Source organism: Pogona vitticeps, chromosome 1, assembly GCF_051106095.1.
Source record: "Pogona vitticeps strain Pit_001003342236 chromosome 1, PviZW2.1, whole genome shotgun sequence".
Lineage (NCBI taxonomy): Eukaryota > Metazoa > Chordata > Lepidosauria > Squamata > Agamidae > Pogona > Pogona vitticeps.
The window spans coordinates 107,303,707-107,327,300 of NC_135783.1; the positions used below are offsets into that span (position 1 = coordinate 107,303,707).

The window sequence follows — 23,594 nt, forward strand, 5'->3', positions numbered from 1 at the left end:
ATTCTTACCCTTCCTAGTAGAGATTCTCTTCCCCTTCTCAGTGAACAACAAAATCTGTTTCTTCTCTGAGACTAAACAAGGCAAAATCTATCTTATTTATACTTTTGAATTTCAGCAGAGTCAAATTATTTTTCACCAAGCCTTTGAATTCTCAGGAGGTTAACTTTTTAACTATTGATTTCTCCTGTTTGCATGAATCCCAGGATCCTGACTTTCAAGGGCTTGAGCATAGAACCGTCTGTCCCATGTGTTAACATAGGTTAATATAGTTCAATGAGCACAATACAGAATGATTATTTCATATTCATTTCTACTATTTTCATCAATGAAATGTTTCTCCATTTAATTATGTTACTTTCTCATGCCGTATATCTTTATATAAATTTATAATTGATAGGTTTCTGAACAATTGTGTTTTATTTTCCATTGAAAAATGACTCCAAATTAATGTCTAGGAATTAAAGCAGAGCTGGGCAACCTGTGGTTGGTGGACTGCATGTGGACCTGCTGGAACACAAATGTGTTCCACCTAGCATTCCTGAGACCACCCAATATCCAGTTCCTAAAATTCCCCTGGTGCCTTTAGGAAGTGTGGGTATTTGTGCTCTGTTTTGAAGGGGGCCAAGCACCCTACCCTGTTTTATTTTATTTTTAATTGCAAGGGGGCTACTTTTAACAGAAATAGCCCTCTTGCATTAAATTTTTTTTTTATAAAATACCACAAATATCATTTTAGTGAGAAAAATTGATGTGTGTGTGCAAGAGTGGGTAGGCTCACCAAGGTTCATGGTAAGCCACACCACCCATGTGAGTCTAAAGGGTTGTACAACTAAAGGGTACACACACCTACAGACCTTGCAATGCGTTTTCTAAATACTGTAGTGGCTCCTTGTACTACATGTGTGGGAATGAGCAGTTTTAATGTAATGTAGAGATTGGTTGTTGAGGTCAAAAAACCCTGCTGAGCTAGTTGACTCTCAGCCGGTGTGTTTGTATGAGTATACCAAAAAACCTACATGTAGAATAAGACTAAATCTTGTATTTGGTTTAATAAGAGAAGTTTTGCTTGTATTCTCTCTCTCTCTCTCTCTCTCTCTCTCTCTTTCTTCTTTTTTTTATTTTTTGTAGGCTGAATATTACTGTCAGCTTTATAAGCCAGAGATTGTAATAGGAGAGCAAGACGTTTCGGTGGGAAGAGTCAAGTTGTTTCGGAAGCAAACACATGCACTATTTGTACAACGGTACTGTTGCTTTTACACTATTCTTTTCTCTGGTTAATGACGTGGTCCCACTGTTTTTCTTTCAGTAGAATGCACATGATTCATATTGCATGTAAAGGAGAGGTTTGAGCTTTTCTTTTTCCTCAGCTTTTTCCTTTCTGAACTTCCCATTTCCTCAGAGAGCAGTTAAAGAAAGCAAGGAGAGGGAGGACCGGGAGGCGTCCATTAGTGACAGGGGTATCCCTTTCCTTCTTTTGCCTGCTGGGCTGGTGCAGAACGTGGGGGCTTTTTAAAGGAAAGGAATAAAATGTCTTTCCCCAGTGTGTGGTAGAATTGGTCTGAATGTGGCTTGCGATTCCCTTAAAGAAAACGGGAAAGGAAGTGGCACCCTGCTTACTAGACAAGTTGTTTGACTCATATGGTAGGATAGCGAAATATGTTTACAATGTGAAATTCTGTAACAGCATTTTAGAAATTTACAAACTGATATCTTTGAAATCTGATCAGAGAAATAATAGATCTGTGGAATTAGTGTATGAAATGGATATGGCAATGTGGTGATCTCTTATATATATATATATATATATATATAAAAATGAAGAGTAACACTTCCATCTATTGGCAGGAAAAAGCTGACCTTTGCGCCTACACGCCCATCTTCAGTATTAATTGAGCAGCTTGCTGTGTGTATTGATAAAGGCGAGCCTGTGTTACTGGTGGGTGAAACAGGGACGGGCAAAACATCCACTGTTCAGTACTTGGCCCATGTCACAGGTAAAATGTAATATAATCTAGATTCTTCAACCAAGATTCAGGAAGTAATTCATGAAGTGATGGAGCGTGTCTTGTTTCTTGCTTCCAGGAAACCGTTTGAGGGTTATCAATATGAACCAGCAGAGTGATACTGCAGATCTTCTAGGGGGGTGAGTGGCTGACAGCTCTGGAAATTGCTCTTGAAAATCGCTGCAATATGCTGTTCTGTTCTGTTTTCATGAGTTCACAGCTTCTGGCCGTGGGACAGGAAAGGAGCAATTCCACTTCCTTCTACGGTTTCCCTCTCATTTTCCCCTCCCCCAGAGGTTTAGGGGGTCCTTTAGACCAGACTTGAGGAAGGGATGCAGGGGGAGGAAAGGAGAGAAACATTCTATTGCCTGGGTTAAAATCTGTCTGTGTTTCATGCATGCTTTGCTGTCATGCATTTTCCCATTGATAGGTATGTTATGCTAGTTGGTGATTCAGTGATAGATGCTTCCTTATCAATAAGGATTTGGTTGTATCATACCATTGGTTGCATTGTTCTCCTGTGTTCAAACCAAAATAATTTTTTTTATTCTGCTGATGCACAAATGCTTAGATTCAGCTTTAATGTAACCTTAAAGTTTATCTTCATGTTTATGTATGAAATTTTATGCTGAATAACTAAACTTTGTACAGTATAGCTGTTCTCTAGCTGTATTGTGACAGTGTTTGTTCCCCAGGAATGGTTAGGTTATTGTGGGGGGAAGGGGGAAAAATGTCCCCTAACAATTTTCTTTGACGAGCTTCACAAGGAGACAATTTGTTCAGTGCCATGTTTGTTTGTTTGAAATTGTTCTTTGCAGAAACATTAGGAATGTTATTAGTCTGCCTAAGTCCACACACACACATACGTACACACACACAGTGACCCTTTCTTCTTCAAGCTGAATTCTCAATTTGTAGAGCTGAGACTTGATCTTGATTATGGTCGTCTTCTGTATTATTTTGCCTTACTTAGACGTTACAGTTAATTCTTGTTTTTAACTGCACTCTTTACAGCTATAAGCCCGTTGACAACAGATTAATTTGGTTGCCCTTGCGAGAGTCTTTTGAAGAGCTGTTTGCACAAACATTTTCTAGAAAGCAAAACCAGACCTTCTTAGGCCATATCCAGACTTGCTATCGGCAAAAACGATGGCATGATCTTCTCAAATTGATGCAGCATGTTCTTAAATCGGCTGTTAACAAGGAAGCTAAAGAAAATGCCTGTGGTAAGAATTCTTTATTTAACTATAAAATACCATGATCTTTTAAAATATCAGTCTATTTTTGGCCCTGGAGGAAACAATCCACTGAAAGTTAAACAGTTCTGTTTTAAAAATATATAGATCTTTAGCTTTCCACTGATGTCTTAAAAGTTGGTGTCCCTGTAGTATGTCTCTTACAGCAAGAGATATATTAGGACTCATAGATTCTCTTTAGCATACTGGACCTTTTAAAGGAAGGAGTTGTAACACATTTAAGACGGCTAATGTCGCGTGACTTTCCCATTTGTTTAAACAGAGGACAGTCATTCAAGTGACTTAGAAATAAATATATACAAATTACTGGGACCCTTGCTCTTTGCCATTTTTTTTTCTGGAGAACATCCAAAACAAAATATTTTGATAATTCTGGAGTAACCAGACCTCAGATATTGTTTGAGTCACCTAACACTGATTTATTCAGTTCATTCATTCTAATGCTTCATTCTGCTAGCAGGATTTCATAGGATGAAAGCTGTAGTCTGAAACTGATTAATTCAGGTACTGGATTTGGACCACTTCGTAAGCTATTCTGTGGTTGCTTTCAGTCTCATTTGCAAGATTTGAAAAAGTTACATCATTGCTTCTGTTTTGAACTCAGTTTTGAATTGTTTGCTGTACCAACTGATTGCTGTAGTTTCCTATTACATCCATTCTCACCCATTATTTTCAATTTAATTTGGCTTTGTTTGTGTAGGTTCGCTGTTGAAGGAAAGGTGGGAAGAATTTGGTATCCGATTGAGCCATGCCCAACAGCAGATGAAGATGGCAGAAAATGCTTTAGTCTTTGCATTTGTTGAGGTAATCATTTTGTATGTGATTGTTCAGTATATAGATACATAGTAGTATTACTTTCTTAGTTGCATAGTATTATGATAGAGATGAGTACAGTGGACCCTTGACTTACAGACGGCTTGACTTACAGACTTTTTGAGTTACAGACTTCTCTGGCTGCAAAATTTAGGTTTGACTTGCAGCCTGAGAATTGACTTACAGACCAGAAAAAAAACCAAAATGGAACAAAAACGGCCTGTTACGGGATTAATCGGTTTTCAATGCACTGTAGGTCAATGGAGACTTGACTTACAGACTTTTTGACTTGAGAACCTCCTTCCAATACGGATTAAGTTCTCAAGTCAAGACCCCACTGTATAGCTCATGAAATTATGCCAGTTATGCATTGGTTAGTATGATGTTCTTGATGTTGGCACAGGTGACGGCGCAGGCTTCCTTCTCCCTCAAATACTGTATTTCACTACTCACCTGATACCAGTGAATAAGCCTAACTTGTCCCCCATGCCAGTCTTTGACAAAATGTTTCTGGTTGTAAAACTTGATCCATTTTCAGAAGAGTGTCAGATGATTCATTCTCGAATACTCTTTTTTTTTAAAGGGCACTCTGGCACAGGCAGTGAAGAAAGGAGAATGGATTCTTCTAGATGAGATTAATTTGGCTGCAGCAGAAACTCTGGAATGTCTAAGTGGTTTACTTGAAGGATTATCCGGTTCATTGGTATTGCTCGACAGAGGAGACACAGGTATTTGATTTTTTTTTTAGTTAGTTTTTTTTTGTCTATCCCTGTGTTTCTTTCATAAGCCACCTTTTTCCTGATAAGGGGAGACTGTAGATTGCTTAACTGTTTGGTAACAGAATGTTTTTTGCTAGTGGTTATTAAAAAAAATAAAGATGAGTTGCTGGAGAAGCTAAAGCATGGTCTAATAACTCTGTCAGCCAATTTTGTGTGTGTGTGTGTGTGTGTGTGTGTGTGTGTGTGTGTGTGTGTGTGTGTGTATTTCCTTTAGTATTATAGATTTCAGCTAAATTTGAGATACTTTTAAAACTTGCAAGTTCTGGAGTGGTCATTTCTTTTTTATATTGAGTAACTACTGGCAACACACTGAATTTTGAAATTTAAAAGAAACCCTCATTTTTTATTTTCTAAATTCACTCCCCTCCCACTGCCAGTACTATATGTGAAGCAGCTGTTCAAAAGGATTAAAGTCTCCTTCAGCCCTACCCAGTGATATTCGGTTACATACTATCCAAAGCTTTTCTTACTAATTAATGCTTAATGACATGAGATTTCTTTCTACTTGTCTGTGGGTGCTTAGGAAACATTTGGAAATTAATATGCATTACAGCTTCTCTTCCAAATGAGTTGTTGGTAGGTTCTACCCTAAAACTAGAATCTTGAACATATAGCATTTATGGACGGCCAGCTATGTTCGGCACCAACTTTAAATGGTTGTGAAGTTATCTTCCATTAATTCTAATCGTCATCATCGTATTGGAACTGCAGAGCTGAAAGGGACCCAAAGGATCATCAAGTCCAGCCCTTGTCAAGGAGGCACAGTGAGGAATCGGAACTCCCAACCTCTGGTTCTGCAGCCAGAGACCTAAACTACTGAGCTATCCAGCAGTTCATATATAAGTAAAACCTGACTGATGGTATTTTGGAAAGTCATTGTGGCCTCAAAGATGTGCTCTTTTTGTGCTTTTTTGGGCATCCAGCATGGTTGATTACATCAGGATGTCTTTGTTGTTATCATTTCTGCATGGATGTTCTGCCTTATATGATCGAAGGATAAAAACACAAAGATTCTTTTACACTAACTAATTACAGTGGGGTCTCGACCTACGGAATTAATCCATACTGGAACGGAGTCTGTAGGTCGGAAATGCATTCCCCATAGGAATGCATTGAAAACCAATTAATCTGTACACCGCCCAAGAAGCACACCCCCCCCACACACACATAAAATGTAGAATAAAAATTTAAAAAACCACCTTACCTTTTTGAAGTCTTCAAAGGGTCCCCCGCCGCCGCCATCGCTGCTGTTGGAGGACTCTGAGGGCTTCAGTGCAGATGCCAGAGGCCTCTTGAAGCTGCCCTGCCGCAGCCATCGACGCTGCCGGAGGACTCTGAGGGGTTCGGCGCCATTGCCAGAGGCCTCTCGGAGGTCCCCGCCGCCACCGATAGTGCCTGCGAAGCACTATTGGCGGCAGTGGGGGGGACATCCAAGAGGCCTCCCATGGTGGCAGAGAAGCCCTGCAAGGCATCCTGAGGCATGAGCTACGGCCTACGGACCGGAAGGGGGAGGTGGGGAAAGCGCCAGATTTGAATTTGGCGCTTTCCCCACCTCCCCCTTCTGGTTCGTAGGTCAATTCTCCGGCCGCAAGTCAAAGTTAAATTTTGCCGCCGGAGAAGTCCGTAGGTTGAAAAGTACATAAATGGAGTTGACCGTAAGTCGAGACTCCATTGTAATGTGAAATAGAGATATTGCATGCATTAAATGGTGGAACTCTATGTATGCCATCCTGAATGTCTTAGTAGAAGAACAGAGATAAATATACAGTATGTAAATGTAGACTGGAAAAGTAGACAAGAGGCAAGCACCAGGAAAATCACTGACTGTGTCAACATTATCTTGTCTTACGTATTCCACAGCTGTCTTAGGCTGGAGTGTGTTTTTCCGAAGTGAACAGAACTAAAAGCAGCTGGTTTTGTGTTCTCCTTTTAGAGTCACTGGTACGCCATCCCAGCTTTCGTTTGTTTGCCTGTATGAATCCAGCTACTGATGTTGGAAAAAGAAATCTCCCTCCAGGAATACGGAACAGGTAAAAACAGGACGATTGCTTTTACAAAATAACGATTTGTAACTCTGCCCCCTTCCCTGCATTGAGAATTAGATGTGTATGTATGTCTTAGTCTGGGTTGCATGACACAGCGCAAACAGAGAGAGTGAATGTTGTAGCTGAACCTTGCAGGTGGCTACTATACTGTACAGTATGGCAAAATAGGCTCTGCTGCTATTCTCAATCCAGTATAATAATAATAATAATAATAATAATAATAATAATAATAATAATAATAATAATAATAATAATAATAATAATAATAATAATAATAATAATAATAATAATAATAATAATAATAAGGTGGCAGATATCCTTGCTCTTTTGGGGAGCTATGATTCTGCTCAAGCAAGTTTGGAATCAGAGGCGAGGGGGATGTTCACCTTACAGAACATCCCAGGTTGCATGTTACCTGAATGTTTCTGGGACTTCTAGTTCAAAAACAGAACTCTCCACACTTCTATTTTGAATCATCCATTTCGGAATGGGAATTTGAATTTTGCTGTCAGTCCCACGAGACCAATCAAAGGAAAACGTTGTTTTGCTGTTTGTGGTCTGGTGAGTCTGCATTACATGTAAGTGACAAAACAGCTGCATAAAATGCTGATTGGGCATATGAGCAGATTTCATAAGCACGTTGAGCCTTCATCATCCTTACATTCTAGATTAGCTGGGCAAACAGCTGTGAAAATTACATTATAGGTGTTAGCCTGGTGAGTGTTTATTAAGCACTACATTTGTAGTGACAAGCCTAAGATACTGACACTGTCTCTGAACAGCAGACTATCGCAACAACGCAGTTACAATTTCCAATTGCATTTCACTGTAGACTTGTGCATATATAATAGATGTGCTTCACAGGCATAAGAATTTTCATCCAAATTTTAAATGTCTTTAGTAGTAAATGGCTCCCCCCCCCCCCCAAAGCTGGTTACATTCAAATGAATTACTGGTCTGTTTTGCAGTGGAATAAAGGAAATCACAAAATTGGACTTTGCTTAATTTGTGGTCAGTCCCTCTCCTGGCTACCAGAGGTCTTTTCATCTACTTGTGCTGAAGGTTGAACCTGAGGCCTTCCTTATGAAACACCCATTTATTTTCCAACTAAACTATAGCCCTCTCTGAAGGCTATTTGCATAACATTCATTCATTTATTTTTTCCCCCTTGCATGACATGAAAGCCAGTTTAGTGGTCACATCCTATACTAGGGCTGGACCTGGCATCATAAGGAAACATCAATCTTCTGTACCAGTAAGCAGACACATCACTTTATGTCGTGATGTCATCTTGCAGGTTTACTGAACTTTTCGTAGAAGAGCTACAAAATGAAGAAGACCTCCAGATACTTGTTGTAGATTATCTGAAAGGGCTGAACGTGAGCAAAAATGTAGTGCAAGGGATCATAAAGTAAGTCGGACATTGTGTATTATTTATTTGTAGCATGTGTTTTTTGATAAATTATAACAACGTACACAGATACAGAACTCACCAAGCATTCATATATGCAACAACTTACTGTACATAGTTGTTGTCTGTGAATGCCTGTGAGAGGCTCTGTTTAATAGAAAAGCCACAGAATGGTTAATGCTTCCCATTTAAAAGATGACTAGGTTTCATTTGTCCTATTCTTCTTGTAGTGTGCTGTTTCTAAAGCCTTTTCCCTTTTCAAATGTGTTGCTCTGACATGGCTGTGACTCTTGTGGCCCTCAAGATGGGCCACAGTTCCCATATTCCTTTATATATACTGACAAAAGCTGCTAGAAATGGCAATTCCAACAGCATCAAGAGAACCACAGGTTTTCTCCCTCTGTTGTATGAGTTGGCATCATCTTGCATTGGTTTTAAGTCAGAACATTGAATAATTTATGTAAAGAGTTGTGTCAGAGTTCACATATACTGGCCTACTTTTATCTCTCTACTAAGTTGAGATAAACTCTTGTTTCTTCAGTACCAGTCTCTTAATTCACTATGGTATCTCAAATGTGGACTTTTTCCTGATTTCCTGCATCTCAATATTTTACAAAACCTTAATTGGAAGCTTTACATATCTCCATTTTAACTGTAGCTTCTGTCTATAGCCTTGCTTCTGTCCCAATCTGAAGTAATAATTGGCCCTGACAGAGATTCAGGCTGGTATTCTGTTCAGCATCTAGAGTGCCCTGCTAGCATACTAAGGCAGGATTGTATCACTTGTGCTAGTGTTATTGCTGCTCAAATGTGATCTCCAGGAGGGACGAAACCCTGGCCTCTGCTTGTGGTCTCTGTGGTGGGGTTCCATATTACTATGCTGGGAACTTTTCTGAAACCTCTTATTTTTAATGGAATTGTTTAACAATTCTAAGAATATACACATGCGATGTGACTTAATGAACTGTCCTGTTTACAGCTCAGGCATTTGAAATTCCTTCATCTCAGAGGACTAGTTCCTCCAAGAACGTGTTACTTTGGCTAGTATGAGATAAATATAAAGTGGCTGTGCTGGTTTGTGTTGATGGGTGTTGCAGTCAGTTCCTTGCTGCTTCGGCTGAGATTTATGTAAGATACAATTGGCAGCAAAATTTGAATCTTCTTATAGAATCTTTTGCATCATTATCCATCCTGAGGTGGGCTTGGTAATATTGGTTTAGGATGAGAGTTTCTGCAGCAAATTGAGATATTAGGCTGAGATGAATAAAAATTTAAATAAGTGCTTTATCATCTTTTTACTTTTACAGTTTCTATTTGTCTGTGAGAAAGGAGTGTGAAAGAAAACTGGTGGATGGGACAGGCCACAGGCCCCATTACAGCCTTCGTACTCTGTGCAGAGCATTAAGATTTGCGTCATCTAATCCATGCAACAACATACAGCGCTCACTTTATGAGGTGACTATTCTCGGTCTTTATTACTGAATGTAGGAAAAGTTCTAATATTTTATATAAATAAATGCCTAGTCAAAGGTATTCCAATGTTAAAGTAAGTCTCTGAAACTGAGAATTTTGTTTGCTTTTCAATAGGGCTTTTGCTTGGGATTTCTTACACAGCTGGATCGTACATCTTACCCAGTTGTTCAGAAATTGATATGCCAATATATTTTGTCTGGGAACACAAAGAACCTTCTTAAACAGGCAAGTATTTTTAAAATAATGTCCTCTTCATTTAATTAATCTGTGCATCCCATTTGTTATATTTTAGATTTTACCCTACATTACTCTCCACAGGTTCACATGCCTGACATTTAGTTCAGCTGAATAATATGGTCTTCCCAGAAACAGTTAGTGAAACTTGTATGATTCTTGTGTGAGCTGACACTCCATATATGGAAGGAAAATGAACTAAATTAGTGAAAAAGCCTGCACATCTTTGCTTTTAATGAGAAATACTGAGCAAAAAAGGAAGCACTTAATTTATCATAGCATCAGTTCAGCTTAGGAAGGACAGTTAAGATGACTGATTAGCTGTATGCTGCACATATGATAGTTGTGAGAAGTATGTTATGATCATCTGTGTCTTAACACCTGTTTTTCAGGTCTTTTGGTGTAGGTGACTGGCTAACATTAATTGTAGCTAATTTTTGAGAAACAGAGTTTTGTAGCATTCTAAATTCTGGTGGGATTTTACATGAATGCAAGAGGAATTATTCAGATTGCCATAGCTAATTTTTGAGGTTCTGGGCGTGTCATCATCACATGTGTGACACCTCATGAGTTGGCCACAGTAGCTTACATAAAACTGGATAAAAGCCCAAAATGTTCTTCACTAGTTTTAGTCACAATTTAAGAAAACATAGAAAGGTTGCAGTTAGACAGAAGCAGAAGCAAAAAAAAAAAAAAAAAAAGGACTGCTCCTTTTTAGTCACAGAGTGAAAGCAACATGAGACATCCCAGCTGAGGCATATTACACAATCTTTAAACCATGTATGAATGTGATGTGAAGTAGTGTGATGAGCCCATGCACTAAATATGAGGAAAATACCATACCGTGATATTCTTGGAGTACATGTTGCTTTAGGAGGGAGAGAGCACTGTTTTCTGCAATTAATTGTTTATAACATAAGCATGTCTTGTTCCTCCATTGTCTTTCCAGCCCTTGCCAGAGCCTAAAGGAGGGAAAATGATTAAGGTCGAGGGATATTGGATTTCAATTGGTGATAAAGAACCCACTGTAGATGAGACTTACATACTCACACCTTCAGTCAAGCTTAATCTCAGAGATATTGTCAGAGTTGTATCAGCTGGGTATGTTGGACCTTAATTATATCTTTTTATGTCCATGACGACGGTTTAATTGGGGTTGTTTGCAGAAATCCCTCCCCCAAATATACCTTTTGCATTAATGTATATGTTGTTTTCATTAATAATCTTATGCTTCAAATGCTAATCAAAAGCCTGGTTAGAATTTCGTTATGTCTGGAATACACCAAACTTGTATACACATTTCATGTTCTTATTTATGTACTGTATTACTCCCAGATCTGACTTGTGTTTTCCAGTAATCTTGGCAATTTTGGACCTAGAAACCATGAGATTTGCTGGAGGGAGGCAGCAGGGCAGTTACTATCCAGGACTGCCCACAACCATTGTTTCTAGCTCTGAGTTTGTAGCCGTTCTGAAGTGCTGCCTCTAACTTTGCTGTCTGCTGATTCTTTAAGGACTTACCCAGTGCTGGTTCAAGGAAGTACTTCCATTGGTAAAACCAGTTTGATCCGTTGGTTGGCTGCTGCAAGTGGGAACCATTGTGTTCGAATTAACAATCATGAGCACACGGACATCCAAGAGTACATTGGCTGTTACACATCAGATGTATCTGGGAAACTGATATTTAAAGAAGGTAAGGTGGTGATTACTATGTTAATCTCCGGGTCTTTCTAATTTCAGCAGTAGCTCTTCTCCACCCTCATTTCTGTTATCTGCAGTATCTGGGGAATTCGTACAGGATTTGGGAGCTGCAGTTCAAAAAGAGAGAGAGAGAGAGAGAGAGAGAGAGAGAGAGAGAGAGAACGCTCTAGTTGCAGAGCGAGCAAAAATCATGAAATGTTGCTTCCAAAGATTTTCCAACCATTGCTTCAATATAGTACAGACTTGAAAACACACAACTATGCTAATGTAATTTTTCTGTAAATATTCCAAAGGGGTCCTTATTGATGCCATGCGAAAGGGCTACTGGATCATCCTAGATGAGCTAAACCTGGCGCCCACTGATGTTTTGGAAGCACTGAACAGACTGCTAGATGACAACAGAGAGCTGTTCATAACAGAGACCCAGGAGACGGTCAAAGCTCACCCAAGATTCATGCTTTTTGCTACTCAGAATCCTCCAGGGCTCTATGGAGGTAGGAAGGTATGTAGACACTCAAGTTGCCACCAAAATAAATTGGGGAAAAATGGCACTGCTGCGACTCTTATCAAAATACATCTCAGCTGAAAATTGTCTAGGCTTCTTCTCTCATATGTTGAGTCTGGTGTGTAACACCAAATGCCTGTGCTGATTCCTGAACTTGCACTGTTCACAGCTCAGATTTGTGCCTGCAGTTCATGCCAGCAGGAGTAATCTAATGGGATTTTGTCCACTAAGCTGAAATCAGATTTTTTTTCTGTCAATATACGATACACTACAGGGACTAAAGGTTCTCTGATACTGAGAGTAGCCAAAACAGCACTATCCAAGTGGTTCTAGGGGAGACTCTTAAGGCTTGTGGGGCTGCATGAGGAAAAGAGCAGGGATACCTGCAGCAGTCCATTGAGGGCTGAGAGGACCCTGTAGCCATGGAATTCTGATTGACAGATGGAGAGAATGGGAATGGAATGGAATGGGATCTCCTGGTAAAGAGCATGGCTGGCTGGGAGCACCCCACACAGAAATCTTTCTGTGTCAGGTCCTGCCGGTGTTGACTTTTTGCTAGCTCTTGGCTTAATAGCACCAAGTAGCGTGAGCCGGGTGATTCAGAAGAGTTGCAAAAGGTGATGCTTGAAGTAAGCCACTGTGACTGCCTTCCTCACAACTTACAAAGGGAGGTCATCACGTCACTTTAAAACCCTTCACTCTTCTTTACTGCCACCAACCATTCCTTAATAAATAAATCATACAGCAGGCCAGTATAACTTTTAAAAATAAAAACTTGGTTTATTGAACACAAAAAGAAAGGAATGGTAAATCACTGTTAAAGAAATAATCAGTTACTGTTTCTCAGGCACTAGCTCTCACAGACTCTTTCTCACTGACACTAAGATCACTTTAACTCGCAGCTCGGACACTCATCTCTCATCTATCTGCTATCTCCTATCTTCTATCTCATATCTGACCCACTCACACCTCACACACACCTTATATATCACAGCTCCTCCCGCCTCTGCACCACCCTCCGCCCTCTCATTGGCTGAGATTTTCCCTCCCAGCTGTGACGGACAGGTTATGCTATGGCTGACCGTAACAGCCACCTTTTCTCTGCCCCATCAAGTACATGCCAAAGTGGCAACAATGCATGGCTTGTCAGTCTCTTGGAAGTGGACAGTAAGAAACCATATGTGTCCAAGTCTTATTTCAATTATTTATCTTGAAACGGTTTTAAATTTTAGGTGTTGTCCAGAGCCTTCCGAAATAGGTTTGTGGAGCTACATTTTGACGAACTACCAAGTGCAGAATTGGAAACAATTTTGCACAAAGGATGCCAGCTTCCTCCCTCCTACTGTAGTAGACTTGTCAAAGTCATGCAAGAGTTGCAGGTACTGGTGCTATTCCTCTTCCTTTCTTTAAAAAAAAAGATTTCCAAGTGTGCTTTCGACCAAGGTGTTCTTGTTGATAACTGTTTTTATAAGTTGGCCCAGGATTTTTATTGATTTCCCCCCCCCCTTAAATATCTTTACCCTAGTCAAGACATTAATGCTGACCAGACAAGATAGCGCTTGCTATTTAATGAGGTAATTTTGGCAAAGGAGTTGGGGGAGGAGTGTCTTTTGATGTTGGAACTTAACGAAAGAGGAGCATGGGTTTGTGTGGCCCTCTGCAGGTTCCTCAGTTTAGAGATGTAGTACAAAGGTTAGAGAGTATGTCAGTTTGTGATGGATAAAAATGTGCAACCAGAGAAGCTTCAATGGTGCTAACCATGTTTAGAAAAGTGTATATATATATATTTAAAGTTTATGGGACTTTTTACTACCTGTACCACTATGTGATTTCACTTGGAATATCCCAGCATCTTCTCTGACACCTGTTTCGAGAATGGTATGCTATAAAGTTCCTCTTGTGTAAGATGTACTTTAATCAGATGTTGTTGGCCCTGACACTACATGGCCTAGCTAGATACCCTAGTTTAAGTGAAGGACTCTTTTCTCTACTCACCAGTTTGACTTAAGCACAACTGGAGTGGAATATTTCCTTGTCAGCCTTACTTCTGCTCAGTGGACACCTTTTCAGCCTTTGGGATGAATTGGAGAGTTTTAATGCAAGGAGCTCACTGTTAAAGTTTAGGTCACATGATCCCTGTCTTTCTTGGACTGTTGGGTTGGTCTTTCATGCCAAGTCAGAAGGAACCTTCATGTTAAGTGCCCACTGTTCCATTTGAGTTTCTGTTTGTTTCAGAAAGGGTACAGCCCAAATGCAGGTTTGCCACCTCAGTTTTTATATTGGTGTTTCTCAGCTCGAGAGGGTTTCTTTTGTATGCCTGCCAGGATGTCTTGGTCAACAGCAGATTCGATGGTGACTGCTGGAACGTTGATGATAGTTGGACCCAGAAATGTTAAAGGGCTGATTTGGAAAGTTAGACTCAGAAGGAAGACAAAGGTGGCTGATAGCTAGCTGTCAACTCCACATCAGGCTGGGCATTAGGGGACTTGGGGGAAACATGGAGGCTCCAAAATCCAGCCTGATGAAGACTTCTAAGCTAGGTTATGTTTGTGATATTTTATTAAGACTATTCCTCACCTCTTCAGATTGTGTATCAGGGTTACATAATTCTGTTTATCTTTGGTTAGAATCAGAAAAAGTGGGCATTGTAAGGCTAATGGAAAAGTAGTTGTGGATACAGAAGATAACATTAGAGATGACATCCTGATTTTATATCCTTTATCTCTTACTCTAGTCTTACCGCAAAGGTTCATCAGTGTTCGCTGGCAAATATGGCTTCATTACTCTTCGGGATCTTTTTCGCTGGGCTGAAAGGTACAGGTTAGCACAACAGACCGACAAGGACTATGACTGGCTTCAGCATTTAGCAAATGATGGTGAGGCTTTGTTCCTTTCTTCAACTTGTATCGCAGCTATAGAGTTCAGCGTCTGCCTCTTAAACATTGAACTCTGACTTTAAACCCATGGAAGATAGCCTGCTAATTTTGTCTTCACGTTCATAGGGTTTATGCTTCTAGCAGGAAGAGTCAGGAAACAACAAGAAGTGGACATTATCCAAACGGTGATTGAAAAACACTTCAAGAGGAAATTGGATCCACAGCATCTCTTCTCAGAAGAAAGTGTGAAGAAGCAACTGGGTAGGTTTCCAAAATTAATGGAAGAAGTTACAATGCTTGGCTAGAGTTCATTAATATGCTGATGTTTTTCTGTGTGAGTTAATGTTTCTCTCTTTCCCCCTTCCTGTTGGACCAGCTAAAGCATCAATGTGGATGTCCGTAATGAATGACAAATTCTGTCACATTGTGTGGACCCAAGGGATGAGGAGACTTGCCATTTTGGCCGGCCGAGCATTGGAATTTGGTGAACCTGTACTTCTGGTCGGAGACACCGGGTAAATTGCTATCTGTTATATCCGTATGTATTTTTTTTCTGGGTTGAGCCTTGGAGCGACAAGCAATTAGCCAGCAGATAACTGACTCTTCACATTTTTATATGCAGGTGTGGCAAGACTACTATTTGTCAGATACTTGCTGCTTTAGCAGGTCAGAAACTGTATTCTGTGAATTGCCACTTGCACATGGAGACTTCTGACTTTCTGGGAGGACTGCGGCCCGTCAGGCAGCATTCAAAGGACACGGTCAGTTGAGAGTCGAGTCTGATGTGATTGGGAACAATTACTTTTTCAGAGTATAAATCTCAGGTTCCCATAATTAGCATGGCCAAAAAAGTAACTTTCCATTGCTCTGTATTTTGGAGAATTTAAAAACTCTTTTTTTTCTGTTGCTTTCGAATAGGAGGAGTTTGATGGCTCTCGACTGTTTGAATGGCAGGATGGAGCCCTTGTTTTAGCAATGAAAGAGGACAGCTTTTTTCTGATGGATGAGATTTCATTAGCAGATGATTCTGTTCTGGAAAGACTTAATAGGTATGCTGTTGAAAACCCTGCATTCTGTTTGTCTTCCTTTATCTCTTAATCAGGAGCCTAAATTAAACATAACTTCTAACTTTGTCCGTTTGTTAGTGTTGCCTAACTCCTCTTTGAATGCTAGAGTTGTGCAGCGTATGATTAAAAAGCAGTGTTTAACACACACACCCCTTTTTTGATCAATAAAATACACACAGAGGGAGAGAGAGAGAGAGAAGGCTTTTCATAACTTTTAATCAGTCTGGGTGCTACAAAACGTGCTGGGGGGAGAGGGGAGGATTATAGCCACAGGAATCATGCTTATGTAAGTCCCAGAACAGAGACTGCGGGCTTGAAGCATCAGCTTGAAGTGAGGTGTTAGCAATTTGCAAAAAGAGAGAAGTACCTAATTGCCTATCTTGGTCTCGACAGACAAGGACTGGCTTTTGCTCAGTGAACTCTTCATTGCCTTTTGGTCAAAGCTCATTGCTCCTATGCTAGCTTAGAGCAAAAGTCAAATCACATAGCAAAGAAACACAGGAACTCCAGATTTCTCATGGATTGTTAGCGTTACACCAGCAAGTCTCTCCAGTGTTGATGTGTACTTTTGGAAGCCGCGTGAAAGCAAATACTGAGGTTTAATTTTCTTCTAGTGTTCTGGAAACTGAGAAGACACTGGTGTTAGCTGAAAAAGGTAGCAAAGACGATGAAGTTGAATTGCTAACTGCAGGAGAGAAGTTTCGTATCTTAGCGACAATGAATCCTGGTGGTGACTTCGGGAAAAAAGAGGTAATAACTGTTCCATTTGTTACATTTGCCATATCTGAATACTGTAATGACATCAGTGATGGTGTTTGAAGCATACAAAACTTACCTGTGCCTTTAAGTGGATCAAATGTAAATCTAGTTGAGTAAGGGACAGTTTTGGTGGGCCTGAGGGCCTAATTCTTTCTCCCAGTATCTGCAGTGGGCCACACAATGACAAGAACATTCTAGAAGCCCCACATCTCATTTTCTTTGTGAATCCTCCTAATGCATTAATATAACATTCTTTGGAATTTGGAGACACCGAGGAGCTGGAAAGCACATTTTAAAGAATCCCTCATGGGAGGGGATTGGGGGCCAAAAAATAATAACAATAATTCATGTTTGCTTCACTATGTCCCCAGCCTCATTCTAGTCCACCTCATAAAAATTTATTATGAAAATCTGGCAATGTATTTGTTAGAACTGACTAAACTCATTATTTGTGAGTAGTCCTTTCCCCCCGTTAAAACCCACCCAATAAACACCACAAAATCTTAAATAAAAAAAGGGCTCTGAAGTGCTTCCCAGAAAATAACGATAGTTGTGATTTCTTTCTTCCAGCTATCGCCTGCCTTGCGTAATAGGTTTACTGAAATATGGTGTCCACAGAGTAACAACCGTGAAGATTTAATTCAGATTGTAAAACATAATCTTCATCCTGGGCTCAGTCTTACCAGAAAAAAAGATAAAGGTAAATCTCATAGATGTATATTTAGCAAGTAGGTGACTATATATTTTATTTTAAGTAAAGTTTAATTCTGGGGAGTAATGAAAAGCTATTATGTCAGTTTCCTCCAGTGTTGTATTAAAGAGAAATGCAGTGTGAAGTGGCCAGAAATCTCATTTGCCCTTCTTGATTACTAAGGACTCCTTATTTATCTTATTAGTAGGGAGGGTAGCATCATAAAGACTGCCAGTATGGTATAGTGGATAGAGTAACAGATTAGGACTCAGGAGACCTTTCGAATTCTCCCTTGGTCATAGAAGCTCTGTGTGTGAGTGTGAGTGTGTGTGTGTGTGTGTGTGTGTGTGTGTGTGTGTGTGAGAGAGAGAGAGAGAGAGAGAGAGACTTCCAAATCTTGTTAGATTTGCCTTTGAATCAGATGTGACTTTATGGCATGTCATAAAACTGCACCAGTATTAGTGCCTCAAGAGGCAATAATAAACAGTAGTTTAGAAACCAGTAAGCTACTTTGGGAGGACAATGACCTGAGACAGAAGTTGTTCCTGTTGGAAGGCAAATTCAAAGGTGGAAGTTAGTACAAAGGAACTAATTAGGAAAGGAACATAAAAGTTCTAAAATGTTTCATTTTGGTTATTAAATAGAGCTCACTGAAGGGGGTGGTGCAGGTCAACAGAGATGTGTTGGTAGTGGCCTCTTTGATGTCTTCAGGTATAGAGGAGGCCAGGGCTTATGAACTGTTAGATAATATAATTGTCATTCTAGATGCCTCCTGGAATTTGACGTCCTCACCTATTATGTCAGAAGGGCAATTTGGCAATTGTAGCGTCGTCACTTCCTTTGGCAGATAGGACCCTTGGAGTTAAGAGATTAATCCAGAAGAAGAGTTTTCTGACTGCCCAAACCTTGGTTTAGTACTTGGTGAAGGCAGATTTCTTGCGAGCCTTGGTTGAGGGATTTCCATTATGCATCCATTTCGTTTAGACAGTTTGTCTTTCCCGACCTCAAAGGTTTTGTCTCTAAGTCTGCTTTGTTCTCCTAGTTTAATCAGGGAGGGTTTTCCATGTCTGTGGGCCAGATGGAGAAGAGATAGTGTTAGTGAACTAAATCTTTCAGTCTCCAGAAAAGATAACAAGGGGCCAAAGAGAGTGAGACTGCCATTTCTGAGTCAGTAGTTTTTATTCACTGAAGCGTCTGAGCCCCTTCAAAGTATCTGGGGCTCTCTTGGAGCTGACAGTTTTCTCTCTTTAACAGGCAGCTTCCATATCTCTCCCCAAATCCCAGTGGGACTTCCTTCTGAAAGAGTTTCTGGTTTTTGAAAGGCAGCTTCAATTCAAAAAGCTGAGAAGTTAGCAACATTCTGAATTACTGCTGTCCATTTTCCTCTGAGCTGTCAAATATTCTTAACAGATAAGCCCTGCTATGAAAGGCACAAGTGTGCAGTTGCAGTGGGCAGAGACAGCAATGGTCATCTTGGATCACTTGGATTCATCCCTTAAAGTTTCAGGCAAAATCTGGGAGCTGACGTCTGGTTGAATTTATAAGACTGGGATGTGCATGTCAGATGTTGCCTACCTAGGTTGTGAAATTGACATACACTTCTGTGTAAGATACTTTAAAAAAATAGAAAATGAGTTGGCTTTGTGTCGCTTAACCTTAAGTTGGTACATGGCTAGTGGTTAAGAAAGGAGCAATTTGATCTCCTTGTATATTGGGAGGGGGAAGCAACAGATATAGACAGGGATCCAGTGACTGGATGCTGTAGCCAAGCCAGGCTGTTGCATGCATTGAAGAAGATGCCTATAGGAACATATCCGTCTGTCCGTACCAGAAAGGCATTGAAGATATCCAAGGGCTTATTTACAATTATGAGAGGGTATACACTTGAAACGGCCCCATTTTTCCTCCTCTTGTCCTTATAGGTCTGAGGATTATGCAGGTAGTCATTTTTCGTTATTTCCTGTCCATCGCATAGGGACTGGGCGTGGCTTAGGTGGTGATGTTCTGTGTACCTATCCTAGAGCCGCAGAGTTCAAAGTTTGAGTGAAGGATGGAAGGAATGGTGATGGCTAGACTGTGCTTCTTTGCTGTGCTTTCTGCATGAAGCCAAATACTTGATATTTTTGTCACAGATCCTCTGGATTAAAGTTGAGCAAATATAGACTGTTTTACATGGGAAGCAAAGCATGTCTTCATGCACTGCCTAAGTGGCAGACCAATGTGTCGTCTTTAAAATTGTATATAGTAATATTCTTGTAGTATTTTTATGTATCATTCAATATTTGCAAATAATGAAATATTCAAGTGCATTTTGTAAGTTTTAAAATTTTGCTAGAAAGACCTGTCTGCAGAAATTTCTGCATTCTTTGTACTTCATTTTGTAAAGTCTCATAGTCATACAGCTGTATCTTAAAAAGAGGTCCCTACAAAACTGTTTGCCATTGACCAGAATCTGGTTAATTACGCTAGGGACTATAAGTCTCACCAGTTGTAAGAGCTATGCAGGTTTAAATCTCGGCCCTGAATTGCCTCAGCTTAAGAAGCTGATATAGGCATTTCCTATTGCACACCCGTAACAGCAAAGACTTGTGCTTCCTTCTTCACACGTGGCAGCTCAGAGCTGGAATTTATGCCAGTGGAGTCATGTCGGTATGATTTTTTCAGTGGGATTCTGGCCAGTACATTTTAATCAGTTTTTCTTCTTCTGCCCCAGGAAAAGATATAGCAGAACTCATGATGGATTTCATAGAATGGCTGACTAACCAAGACTTTGGGCGCCAGTGTATTCTCAGTGTCCGAGACGTCCTGTCCTGGGTCAGCTTCATGAATGCTATGGCACAAGATGGGGTGTCAGAAGAGTACCCTTTGCTTAGCATCTCTCCAGCGACGACATTTGTCCATGCTGCATGTTTGGTCTACGTGGATGGAATAGGTTCAGGTAATATCTTTAGGCTTTTCTATGGTTTCATAGAAGTCCTGCCAACCTAGCAATTCAAAAGCATGTAAAAATGCGAGTAGATAAATAGGTGCCACCTTGGTGGGAAGGTAACAGCATTCTGTGTCTAGTCACGCTGGCCACGTGACCACGGAAACTGTCTACGGACAAAAAGCTGGCGCTATGGCTTGGAAACGGGGATGAGCACCACACCCTAGAGTCAGACACAACTGGACTAAATGTCAAGGGGAACCTTTACCTTTACCATGGTGTCATAATCATTCAGACCCCATCCCATTTTACCCCACCCCCTTGTTTTTGCTTCCTAGCTATGGATGACCAATACAAGTGAATTTAAATCTAGTTTTTTTGGGTTGGGAGCAGAGCAGAAATAGCAAACTGAGTCCTAACTAAGTGCAAGTAATCTGTTTTATGAATGGGTGAATTGTGGTTGAGGTTTGCCAGTCAATTGCCACCTTACAAGTAATAGTACATGCCAAGCCGCCATTGATGTTTAACTTGCTTTAATTTCCTTTGTAATGCAGGCACCATGTCTTGTTCCCCTAACTTGACTGCTTTGGCTCGTGAAAAATGCCTGGACTATCTCTGTGGAATGCTCTCCCAAATTGTGGACCTCACTGAGGACCAGAGGAATGAATTGAGAATCTATGACCTGGAGAGGGACAGGGAAATGGTTTGGATGGAGAACTGTGTAGGAATTCACCCATTCTTTATACCCAAAGGTAAGAAGACCTCCCTTCCCCCCCTCCCTTTCTCATTTTCTGCAGTGTAATTGATGCAAAATAATGTGGTGTTGCGCTCCTGAGACTGCACTTCTGACTGTTGCCTGTTTAAAAGCCCCACCATGTCAAAACAGCTCCCTCCTCCATATTGAAAGCTAGCCAATCAGGGGCAAAACATTTTGCCTAGTTTTCTCTTGCAAGTGCTAGCTTTCCGCACACCGGGGTTTACGTAGGGGGAAACTCAAACATTCACTCTGAATGCATAACTGCAGACTAAAGTGTTTGTGCAAAGCATCACTGTTGCCCATTAGGTGTTCAGCACGAATGCCATGGCTTTTTTTTTAAAGCCAAAGCTGCACCACCTGTTCACAGGAGAGATGTCAGTGGGTTTGGGAGAACCTTAAGATTCTGGAACATTTCGAAAGACCTTTCATGCAAAAACACCATAAAATGAAAGGAGGAAAAAAGGAAAAGTGTGATTGTTGTACACAATCAAAAAACAGACTGCTATAACCTCACAGACAGATGCTAGCTTTTGAGTCTTGCAGGGCTCTTTATCAGGCTGGGCATTACAGAGCTGGTGTGTGTGTGTGCAGAAACAAGGTGTCTGGAACTTTTCCGTTGTTTCCTGCACCCTTCAGAGCTAACACCCAGTCTGATGAAGACTCCTGCAGGACTCACAGAAGTGAATACCTGTTTGTGGGATGTTAGTGGTCTAATAAAGGTGCTAATGTGAGCCACTAAGGACTGGTTGACTGTTCTGGTGAGACAGAGCAGCTAACCAGGTTAGAGTGAAGACGGAGTAATGGTGACACTGCTGGAGCACTGGATAGGTGTATTCTAAATTGTCCTGTTTTATGCCAAGCCTTCTCTTTTAGAAGAGTTTTTATTAAAATGTGTTGCTGTACTCTCAACCTGGAATCTAATTTTATCTCGTTGTTGTTGTTTTTTTACTGTCCCGTAGGCCCTGTTTATCAGAAGAACAGTCTCTCGGACTATGCTCTGAATGCGGGGACCACAGCGATGAATGCCCAGCGGTTGTTACGAGCCTTGCAGCTTAGCAAACCCATTCTACTGGAAGGCTCTCCGGGTGTTGGGAAGACAAGCCTCGTTGCTGCCTTGGCAAAAGCTTCAGGAAACAGCCTCGTTCGAATCAACCTGTCTGAACAAACGGTAAGCAGGTTGCCATAGTTCTGACTTGAATTTCTGCCATGGTGAATCTGTGAAGCTGTACTTCAGGCGTCAGGCGTTCCTCTTTAGGGTTGAGATGCAGTGGTGAGTTTGGGAAAGGAGAGGATATTTAGATGCTTACGTCAGTACGATTGTTTGCTGTTGAAGAATTCCATTCAGTAAAGGTGTTTCTTGTCGGTCAACAGGGAGTGTGCATGTTCTAGGGCAGTGGTTCCCAACCTTGGGTAATCCAGGTGTTCTTGGACTACAACTCCCAGAAGCCTTCACCACTAGCCGTACTGTCTGGGGGAGTTGCAGTCCAAGAACATCTCAGTTACCCAAGGTTGGGAACCACCGATTCTAGAGAATGTGTGTCTCTACTCATCTGTTCTCTTTGTGAGATTATAGGGTGTCCAGGCTTTGTTTCTCCTTCCACCTTTGTGATTAAATGTGAGGTCTTTGTTCATTATTGGATACTTTGACTCATCTGAGAAAGCCCTCCTAACTCCTCTGCCTAGTTCAAGAGCCTTTTTTTGGGTCTTCTCAAATAGCCACATACAGTTTAAATAGTCTTCTGTCTGGCCTGGTTTTTGAAATTGCTGTTTCTTCTTTACTTTTCTTGCTTAGATTCACAAAACATTACAGGTTAGACAGGTTTGGAATATTTTCGGCAGAGGCAACACTGGAATGAAGGTGTTTCAGAGCAGTCCCTGTTATGTTAACTGTCCATGGAGTGCTCACGCCACCGTCCACAGACACCAGACAATCTCTTTCATGTTATTTTCCCTTAAATCTTGCTCAAAGTATATAACTGAAAGGGGATTTCTGTGAAGAGGCAACATATTTAAAATGTTATTCGTGTGATTCCCTTGTGCTGAATAAGAATAAAGCACAGTGTGATTCCCGCTGCTCCCGCCCCTTGCTAGTTTGGCAGGTAACCCGTCCTCCTTGCCCGTATCCATCAACTTCACATAGTCCACGTCAGATTATTGGAACAAGGGGAGGGGAAGCAACAGCTTCAGGACTTTGCGCCACTCCTGTTACTGGACTTGGAGATCAAGTTGACATCACTTGCCCCTGCACAGTCTCAGCTTGGTCTGTGCTCCGAGTTAGCTCCCCTTGGAGCTCATGAG

General features: G+C 40.8%; 1 protein-coding gene across 2 annotated transcripts in view; it reads left to right on the top strand.

Moving 5' to 3' along the window:
* Nucleotides 1–23,594, top strand: part of MDN1 (midasin AAA ATPase 1) — a 119,471-nt gene that overhangs the window by 16,402 nt on the left and 79,475 nt on the right. For both annotated transcript variants that reach the window (XM_072998771.2, XM_072998776.2), the window contains exons 13-36: nt 1,129–1,241; nt 1,846–1,994; nt 2,083–2,143; nt 3,018–3,229; nt 3,960–4,063; nt 4,656–4,800; nt 6,785–6,881; nt 8,194–8,307; nt 9,615–9,762; nt 9,895–10,005; nt 10,964–11,115; nt 11,529–11,707; nt 12,009–12,217; nt 13,453–13,599; nt 14,955–15,096; nt 15,223–15,357; nt 15,473–15,611; nt 15,719–15,857; nt 16,015–16,145; nt 16,778–16,913; nt 17,493–17,622; nt 20,327–20,551; nt 21,094–21,291; nt 22,256–22,464. In XM_072998771.2, coding sequence (XP_072854872.2) covers nt 1,129–1,241; nt 1,846–1,994; nt 2,083–2,143; nt 3,018–3,229; nt 3,960–4,063; nt 4,656–4,800; nt 6,785–6,881; nt 8,194–8,307; nt 9,615–9,762; nt 9,895–10,005; nt 10,964–11,115; nt 11,529–11,707; nt 12,009–12,217; nt 13,453–13,599; nt 14,955–15,096; nt 15,223–15,357; nt 15,473–15,611; nt 15,719–15,857; nt 16,015–16,145; nt 16,778–16,913; nt 17,493–17,622; nt 20,327–20,551; nt 21,094–21,291; nt 22,256–22,464 — 3,525 coding nt within the window. The remainder of the gene's footprint in view (nt 1–1,128; nt 1,242–1,845; nt 1,995–2,082; nt 2,144–3,017; nt 3,230–3,959; nt 4,064–4,655; nt 4,801–6,784; nt 6,882–8,193; nt 8,308–9,614; nt 9,763–9,894; nt 10,006–10,963; nt 11,116–11,528; nt 11,708–12,008; nt 12,218–13,452; nt 13,600–14,954; nt 15,097–15,222; nt 15,358–15,472; nt 15,612–15,718; nt 15,858–16,014; nt 16,146–16,777; nt 16,914–17,492; nt 17,623–20,326; nt 20,552–21,093; nt 21,292–22,255; nt 22,465–23,594) is intronic.